At 62.2% G+C, this 8,263-nt stretch overlaps 2 protein-coding genes across 2 annotated transcripts in view; both read right to left on the reverse strand.

Annotated features, from left to right (window-relative positions):
* The window catches only part of EIF4G1 (eukaryotic translation initiation factor 4 gamma, 1), a gene marked incomplete at its 3' end in the record, with an annotated part of 14,312 nt that extends 7,020 nt beyond the window's left edge, over window positions 1-7,292 (reverse strand). Inside the window, exons 1-23 of the mRNA XM_009330636.1 lie at window positions 7,208-7,292; window positions 6,819-7,005; window positions 6,322-6,455; window positions 5,932-6,051; window positions 5,567-5,740; window positions 5,294-5,491; window positions 4,881-5,027; window positions 4,549-4,785; window positions 4,368-4,472; window positions 3,803-3,956; window positions 3,595-3,695; window positions 3,393-3,495; window positions 3,171-3,273; window positions 2,254-2,510; window positions 2,043-2,158; window positions 1,694-1,866; window positions 1,412-1,537; window positions 1,239-1,320; window positions 908-1,005; window positions 647-782; window positions 476-557; window positions 268-408; window positions 5-154 (exon numbers count right to left, since the gene is read on the reverse strand). Of these exons, the coding sequence (XP_009328911.1) occupies window positions 5-154; window positions 268-408; window positions 476-557; window positions 647-782; window positions 908-1,005; window positions 1,239-1,320; window positions 1,412-1,537; window positions 1,694-1,866; window positions 2,043-2,158; window positions 2,254-2,510; window positions 3,171-3,273; window positions 3,393-3,495; window positions 3,595-3,695; window positions 3,803-3,956; window positions 4,368-4,472; window positions 4,549-4,785; window positions 4,881-5,027; window positions 5,294-5,491; window positions 5,567-5,740; window positions 5,932-6,051; window positions 6,322-6,455; window positions 6,819-7,005; window positions 7,208-7,264 (3,181 nt within the window). The remainder of the gene's footprint in view (window positions 1-4; window positions 155-267; window positions 409-475; window positions 558-646; window positions 783-907; window positions 1,006-1,238; window positions 1,321-1,411; window positions 1,538-1,693; window positions 1,867-2,042; window positions 2,159-2,253; window positions 2,511-3,170; window positions 3,274-3,392; window positions 3,496-3,594; window positions 3,696-3,802; window positions 3,957-4,367; window positions 4,473-4,548; window positions 4,786-4,880; window positions 5,028-5,293; window positions 5,492-5,566; window positions 5,741-5,931; window positions 6,052-6,321; window positions 6,456-6,818; window positions 7,006-7,207) is intronic.
* Window positions 7,293-8,114: 822 nt separating this feature from the next.
* LOC103922499 (vegetative cell wall protein gp1-like) overlaps window positions 8,115-8,263 on the reverse strand; it is a 1,974-nt gene continuing 1,825 nt past the window's right edge. The window contains exon 3 of the mRNA XM_009330638.1: window positions 8,115-8,148. Within this exon, the coding sequence (XP_009328913.1) occupies window positions 8,115-8,148 (34 nt within the window). The remainder of the gene's footprint in view (window positions 8,149-8,263) is intronic.

Genomic DNA, 8,263 nt, shown 5'->3' on the forward strand with positions numbered 1-8,263 from the left:
TCCCGGAGCCAGGTGAAAAAGGCCGTCACCGATTTGAGAGCCACCCCTTTGCCCTGCTGCTCAGCCGGGTCCTTGCTGGACTCCCACTTGTAGAAAGCCTCCTCCTTGATGACATCCTCATCGTAGAGGGCGTCAAAGAACATCCGCAGCAAGTCTAGGGGGAGGACAAAGGGGGGCCCCTGCCATTCCCCAGCCACCAGCCACCCTGCTGGGGTGGGGACGTGCCTACCACCCCCCTCCTCAGCCCACCCGTCCCGCAACACTCACTAGGAGGCTGGTCCAACTTCACCACCAAGGCTTGCAGGGCATAGAGCGCCTGGAGCTCTTTCTGCTCATCCCGCAGGTACTTCTGCAGCAGCTTGGCTTGGTTGCGGATGACCAGGGCATCCACGCGGTAGGGGTTCTCGACTGCAGGAGATGGGGCGTGAGAGGGGGGCGGCGTGGGCAGGGAGAACCCCCCCCGCCCCCGCCCCACCCCGGGACTCCGAGTGGCACACAGATGTCATCAGGGCCCTGATAAATGTGTTAGACGAGACCTGCTGCTCGCTCAAGTTGGCCTGGAGGAGGGAGGGTAGAGGGGCTGTGAGATGGGGAGGGAGCCGGGAGGGAGCCCCCGGACCCGTGGGCGCTGCGTTCACACCCTCACCTCGATCCAGTCATGTATTCTTTGGTTGTTCGGGTTCTCCTTCAGCAGTTTGTCCATTTGCTTGCACAGCTCCTCTGAGGTCAGCTCCTTGCGGCTTTGCGTGTCCGAGCTGTCCCCCATCGTGTACCCGAATTTCGGGGGGAGCAGGCAGAGACGAGCTGCTAAAGGCAGCACAGGGGAACACCACACTCCCAGCAGCAAGACCCCTCCAGGGTCCCCCCACGGCCCGTCTCTGCCCCTCGCCGCCGCTGAGCTCCCACCTGCTCTGTGACAAATTTGTTGACATCCTGGTCCTCGGGCAGGAATTCCTTCCAGCTCAGGCCCCCGTCCCGCCACAACTTGCCTGCAGTCTTCTGGCTCTGCAGGACAGACAAACAGTCAGCATCAGCACCCCACGCCCTCCATCTCCAGGGAGGGGGATACTGTGGCTTGACCATGCTACCCCCATAACCCAGACACAGCAAGGGATGCCGCCTGCCATCCCCTCTGGTGGCAAAGGGGTTCAATCCCCGCATGCCAACCTGCCCCCCCCCGAGCAGGCTGCCAGTCCCCGAGGCAGCGGCCGGCAGCTACGTAAGCCCCACGCACTTACCATGCCCTTGCACAACAAGCCCAGCACCTCGACCAGCAGCGTGGTGGCCTTCCCAATGGGCACCAGGGGCTTTGTTATCTCCCTGCAGGGCACAAGAGACCTGGTTGAGGTACCTGTCCCCAGGAGGCCCCCTGGGACCCCGTGGCAGCCCCGCAGAGGGGCACGGCCCTCACCTGAACAGCTCGTCCATGGGAATGCCTTCCTCTTGCAGGATGGGGGTGATGAGCTCAGCCAGGTACAGCCAGATGTGTGGGATGTCGATCTCCATGTCTTCGGCGACCTCCAGGATCTCCCGTAGCCTGCAGGGCAGAGGGGGGCCGTTGGGACCCAGCAGCCCCCGTGCCCTTGCCTGGGAGAGACCTCGGGAGGTCTCAGTGATGAGCCACGCTCAAGGCAGGGCCAAATTCAAAGCCGGGCAAATACCAGCTCAGGGCCAGGCTGCCCCAGCCCCTCACCCTTTGTAGTACTGCTCCTTGGAGAGCGTGCCTGCCTTCACCAGCTGGCACAACAGGACCCCCATGTGCTCGCGGGAGATGGTGCTCCTCTCCAGCGTGGACTCGATGCCGTTCTGCACAAAGATGTAGAGCGAGGAGGGGCTGCCCAGCTCCTGCACGCACTGCAGGGCCTCCTGCGGGGAAAAGGGGGGTCAATACTGCCCCACGGCCAGCCCTGGCTCCCCACTTCCTCATCCCACTTCCTCATCCAGGCACCACCGGCACCCTGCCCAAGTGCTACCACCCAGGGAAGCAGATGGCGTGTTACGGGGGCCGTATGGTGCTGTGCCTGGCCACCCCCTCCTCTCACCTTCATGTCATTGATGTGCAGGTATTCCTCTATGATCGCCTTGGATTTCTTCTCCAGCTCTTCTTCCGACAGCGCGGGCTTGGGGGATGCTGCAGAAGGTGCTGGTTCTTGCTTAACTGCGAGGAGAGAGCAAGGATCAGGCACCGCCTAGGACAGGTAGAGCCCCAGGCTGCAGCCAGACCCCCCAGGACACCGCTCCTCCCCAGCTCACTGGTCTCTCGGCTCCTGTCCCGTTCCTCCGTCATGCTAGCAGCCTTGCGCACGGCCTCGGGGCCGCCCTGCTTCTCCCGTTCTCGGCTCCTGTCCTCTGTCTCTTTGCTGAAGCTCCTCTTGGTGAGGGCAGACCTGTTCCTGTCTGCCCGCTCCCCCCGGTCAGGACGCTCCAGGCGGTCGCTGCCCTTCTCCGAACGCGACTCCCGGTCCCCTCTGTCCCCAGCCTTCTCTGACCTGTCGCGGCTGGAGCTGCTCCTGGGTGGGAGGAGGACGAACACAGCATGAAGAGCCCATCGCCACCCTCCCTGACCCCAGACTGCAGAGCTCTGTGAGGCAAGGCTGACCCACTCCAATCCCAGCCCTTTCCAGGGCCTCTTCTAGCACTTGACCGCCCTCAGGGGAAAATACTTTTCCCTGTTTCTCCCCTGTTCCAACTCGTGCCCTTTGCCTTCTGCTCTGTCCCTTGGCATGGCTCCGCAGAGCCTGGCCCCATCCTGCCCACACCTTCCCCCTGCCGCAGACGGTGGTGAGATCCCCCTTTGTTTTCCTCTTCTCCTGAACAAACCCAACTCCAGCTCTCCTTGGGGACCTCGTGCTCCAGCCTCCATGGGACTCCCTCCAGCCCATCAATGTCCATCTGGTACCAGGACCCCTAGACCGGACCCAGCACCCAGGTGTGGTCCCCCAAGTGCCGAACAGTGGGGAGGATGCCCAGGGTGGGGTCAGCCTTCTTTGCCGCAAGGACTCACCACTGACTCCGAGCCCTCCCGAGGCCCTGTCCTGCCACAGGGGATTATTCCAGCCCAGATGCCATACGTTTGCCTATGTATTGACCAACCACTGCCCGATTCGGGGGGTTCCTCCCCGGGCTGCAGACCAACACACCCACACGCCAAGGCAGGGCTGGCCCCTCACCTCTGCACCACACGGCGGGACTCCAGGCTCTCGGCAGGGGTCGACTGCTGGAGTGCTGAGAAGCGGTTCAAGGTGCTCGTGGCTGGTCGCCCTGAATCAGATGCTGGGTGTGAAAAGAGGGGTGTCTCAGAGTTCGGCACCTCCCCGGTACAGGAACCGCCGGGGGAAGGATCCCCCCTCCCATCCCGTCCAACAGCACCCAGCCAGCCCCACGCTGCCCACCTGAATCTGCAGGCTTCGCGCCAGACCCTCCGCTGCTGCCTTTGCCCCAGCTCAGCCGCCCGCCCGGCGCAAAGAGTTGGTTGTTGGAGTCGATGGATCCAGGCTGCAGGTGGAGAGACAGAGTCAGCTCTGAACCCCACACCGAGGCAGGATCCGGGCCAGGCAGCCGACTCGGCTGCCCATGCTGCACCCCCAGCCTCACCTTGGTGATCTTCGTTAGCCGGCTGGTGTCAATGGGCCGGTTGCCCTTGCTAATGGGCACCGTGTTCCAGCCATCATCTGCAACCAGGCTCCCGCGCCCACCTGGGCACAAGGGGGACAGACATAAGGCGCAGCCCGGCCTCGAGCGGTGCCCAGCAGGAGCAACCCACCCCTGGCAGCCTCAGGTGCCTCCAAGCCCAGGCACTCACCGCTGGAGGATGGCCCGGGGGGTCCTCTCCTCTTGTCCTTTGACATGAGCTGCTGCACTTTGATGTGTTCCCGATGCTCCTCCATCTCTGCTTCCTTGTGGATCTGGTCGATGGTTTTGGGGCCCTGGTCTCCTCGCCGCGGCACCCAGCTATTCTGCAGAGGGCAGGGAAGGAGGGAAGAGGGCACTGAGCTGGCTGAAGGACGGAGGCAGAGACATTCCCCCTTCCCAGCCATGCCACCCTCAAAGCCTCAGACCGGTCTCCTGCCTTGGCCATCACAGCTCCCCGTGTGCTGTGGCAGCTTTTGGCACAAAAGGGCTCAGTTTCCAGAGCCCCCCTGCATTAAACAGCCGCCGGTTACTGTGTGCCCACTACCACTACCATGCTAACCAAGGGCTGGGGGCTAGCATGGTGTCTCTGGGGCTGGCAACAGCTTACATACCCACCTCTCCCCTCCCAGGGATGCAGGGACTGCTGGCACTCAGAGGACACAGGCCAGCAGCTCCATGGGACCAAACAGGGGACAGAGGACAGTCCCCGGGCAATAGCAGGCCATGCACCTTACCTGTCTGAGGTCAATCACATCCTGCAGCATGAAACGGATTCGGGATGATGTCTTCTTCTCTTTGATGATCTTCTCCATCTGATTGAAGTACTGGTCCATCCTGGGCTACAGAGGGACAGAGTCACGGTCACATCCCTCCCAAAGGCAAGGGCAGGGCAAGACAGGGCAGGGCAAGGGGTACCTTGGCCTTCTCAAAGTCCAAGTCCTTGCCAATGGTGGTAAGCAGGCGGCAAAGGCACTCAAGAGACTCCTCATCGTGGTTTTTGAGCAGCTTCACCACACAGTCATGCATGATGGCCTCCGTCAACATCTTCAGTTTGAAGAGCTCTCCGATGAACTTGATGTTGCCCAGAGATCGCCGGCGGGCCTTGTCCCGCGCCTCCTCCAGCTCGTCCTTCATGCGCGCCTTCTCCTCGGGCTGCAGGGAGGGCAACAGCAGGGCAGCTCAGAGCCCAGAGGCACCCCGAGGATGCCCACACCAGCCCTCAGCCGCAGCCTCCCACCCCAACTCACAGCACTGGCATCGTCCATCTCCTTCTGCCGCTTCTCAAAGATCTCGTCGTCATCCTTGTCCTTCTCAAACTCCTTCTGGCAGCGGTTGAGCAGCAGCTTGCGGAAGTTCACAGTCACCGCGGGCTTGTCTGTTGTGGGCACTTTGAGCTGCAGGGAAAAGTACAACCCAGGCAAGGAGCATGAGTCATGTCTCCCCCAAAAGCTGGCCAGCTAAGGCCCAGGCACTGCTCGAACCAGGGAAGAGCTACCCTGCACCCTCGGTGATGCCCTGCTAAAACTCTGGACTTGGTCCTCCATCCACACGCCCCAGTTTCCCCAACCCACACGGAAGGACCTGCACCCTGCTGAGCTCAGCCGAGGCCCCGGAACAAACCCCTGCCAGCTCGGCAGGAGATCCCCCAGCTCCTGCTCACCCCCATAAGGCAACGGCACATGTTAGCATAGGCAACAGAGAAGTTTGGCTCCGAGATGGCCTTCTCGAAGACGAGGTCGATGACACCCTTGAGCCGCTCCTCCGTGTCGATGGACAACTCCATCACCTGCTTCATCAGCTGCTGGAACATCTGGGGCGTCAGCTTGTTGAGGATGCTGCGGACGCGGCGGAGCAGTTCCTGCAAGGACAGAAGGGTCAGCGAGAGCCTGGCACATCCCCTCCCTGCCCTCCCACCGCCTGTCCCAGCTCCCACCTGCGTCTTGATGTTCTCAGGATCCTCCTCCTCGGAGGCACGCTTGCTGCTGGGTTTCCAGGCCTTCTCGGCCTTGTTCAGCTTGACATCCTCGTTGAGGGACACAGTGGCAATGATTTTGCGGGGCTCCTTCCTCTGGCTCTGCTGGGAGCGGCGGGGACCCAACCCCGAGGGCTGACACAGGAAGAAGAAACTCAGCTCTTTGCTCTGGGACCAGCCGGGCCAGCTCCCAGGGTGTCCCCATCCGCCTGCTCAGATCCTCAGCTCCATCATGGACATCAGTGGCCCAGACACAGCGGCTCGAAGGCTTGATCATCACGGAGAGGCGGAGGGGGACGGCGTGGGTGAAGTGAGGAGATACTCACCAGGCCCCGGTTGCCCATGACGGGCCGGCCAAGGTTGGCAAAGGAGGGGGTGAAGTCAGGGCTGCAGTTCATGCCGCTGAGGCGGATGGGGTCGAGCGCCCGCAGTGGGGTCTTGTTGGCCTGCGAAGGTACACAGGGCTGAGGATGCCCGGGGGCAGAGGAGCGGGATGGATCCATCCCCCAGCCTCAGTGCCGGGACAAGGAACTGGAAAGAAGGCCCCAGAGGTGCCCCCACACACTGACCCCAGGCTCAAGGCTCGTTGCAGATGCTGCAACAGGACCCCGAGCACAGCAGGTAAGTCCCTGCCCTGCCTTGACAAGGCACAAAGAGGAGCCAGACCCCCACCTGGGCACCACCCACACTCCACCAATTTCCAGGGCCGCACCGACCTTGTCCAGCACCACGTCCGTGATCTGGGGCAGCCCCTCAGGTTTCTGCATGCTGGCAAAGATGAACTGGAAGCCCAGCAGGAACTCCCGGTCATATCGCTTCTTCTCCTCGGGGTTCAGCGGCTTCCATTGCTCTGCAGTGGGGGGACAAGAGGGAGACCCTGATGTGACCTGTCCCATATCCTCCACCCCAAGCTGCGGCAGGTCTGGGCCCACCCAGGGACCAGCGAGGTAGGATGTAGACAACCATAGAGCTGCCCCAGCCTGGTACGCCATAAGCACAACGCTGCTTGCTTAGACAGAAAGCCTGATGCCACCAGCTCCCTGCTCCTGCCAGGACCCTCGCGCTGGGGCCTCTGTCCCCCACCCCATGCCAGGCTCAGGGACAAGATGGGAGGAAAGCGTGAGGTTTAGGACAGCTGCACCATGTCACCCCCACCCTCCCCACCGCTGGGTCCAGAGGTGGTGGCTCCCAGCAGAGCCAAGGCACAGCTCACCTTCCTTGTAGCGGTACTTCTGGTCGGCAGCCTTGCCCTTCTCCGGGGCCAGCTTGTCCTCCTTCTCCTCCCACGTCTCCTCCGACTCTTCCTGTGGACGGACGGGGGCCGCGTCCTCCACTTCGCGGGCAGGGGCAGACGCAGGGGGCTTGTTCTCCACCTCCGAGGCACTGTCGCTGATCTGAGACTGCATCGGGAGGGACGAGGACAGCAGTCACCCCGCGAGCCTGGTCCTGCCCCCTCCACCACGCACCCAGGCATCCGCCCCCCCCTCAGATCCTCATTACCATCACGGAGCATCAGTGGCCCAGACACGATGGCACAAAGCAGAGTTCATCACAGGAGGAGACAGGACACAGGGTGACCCCGGACACCCCTGGGACACTCACCTCTTTAAAGGCATCCAGCAAATCGCCTACTGCCTCCTTCTTGTTCAGCTCCTTCATCCTTCGCTTCTTCTTTGGCACCGACACGGCGACTGGGAGCAGAGGCAGGGAGGTGAAGGACAGGAACCCTCCCATTCCCCCGCGTACCCTGACACCAGCTCCGGGGTCACCAGCGAGGCCCCAGTAACACCAGGCAAACTTCACGATGGAGCCACGGGGACATGGTCCTGCCACCTCAGCACAGTACCCGTCCCCAAACACGTCATGTACCCACCTGGGCATCTGCAGCCCTGCGGATCCTACACAAACCCCACCAAGGCACCCCGCTCCCTAAGCGTGCACCCCAGAATACACCCCATACAGACGCACCTCACACCCCTCCCCATCCAGCCACCGCACCCCGATTTACCCTGTGCCTCTCCGAAGCACCCCATCCACATCTCTCTCCTAGTGCAGCGCTCCCCATCCTCCTCAGGGGATCCCTGCAGACACCCACACCCCTCTGCAGGGCAGCCCTTACGGGGGGGTAATATACGCTCCCCTCCCTGGCACCCCTATACACCACCCCATACAGAGGTGCTCCCCAGAAGTACATCTGGCCCCTGATCACCCTCCTACAGCCCCCCCTGTATCCCTGCACAGGGTGCTCCGTATGAACATGTCCTGTGTACCCATCTCCCCCATCCTCCCATGTAACCCCCACACTCCTGTGCAGGGTGCTTAAAAAAACAAAACAAAACGACTCATCTTTGCCCCAGCACATCCCCAGGGCACCCCACTTTCCCCAAGCACCCCTACGTACTTGCATACCCCTACACTGGGTGCCCCACACAGCTACAGCCCCACATCTCCCCTGCCACCCCTCCACCCGCTGCACCTCCCTGTGCCCCCGGACGGCTGGGGACATCCCTCAGACACGACCCCAATACACCCGCCCTACACCTCTGCGTAAGGCATCACATAAAACACACCTCCCTCATGGCACCCCATTCCCCACGACCCAGGGCACCCTACACATACACCCCTCTATACCCACCCCATACTCCCACATACGGATGC

The sequence above is a fragment of the Pygoscelis adeliae genome, unplaced genomic scaffold (assembly GCF_000699105.1).
Source record: "Pygoscelis adeliae isolate BGI_AS28 unplaced genomic scaffold, ASM69910v1 Scaffold958, whole genome shotgun sequence".
In the NCBI taxonomy this organism is placed as follows: domain Eukaryota; kingdom Metazoa; phylum Chordata; class Aves; order Sphenisciformes; family Spheniscidae; genus Pygoscelis; species Pygoscelis adeliae.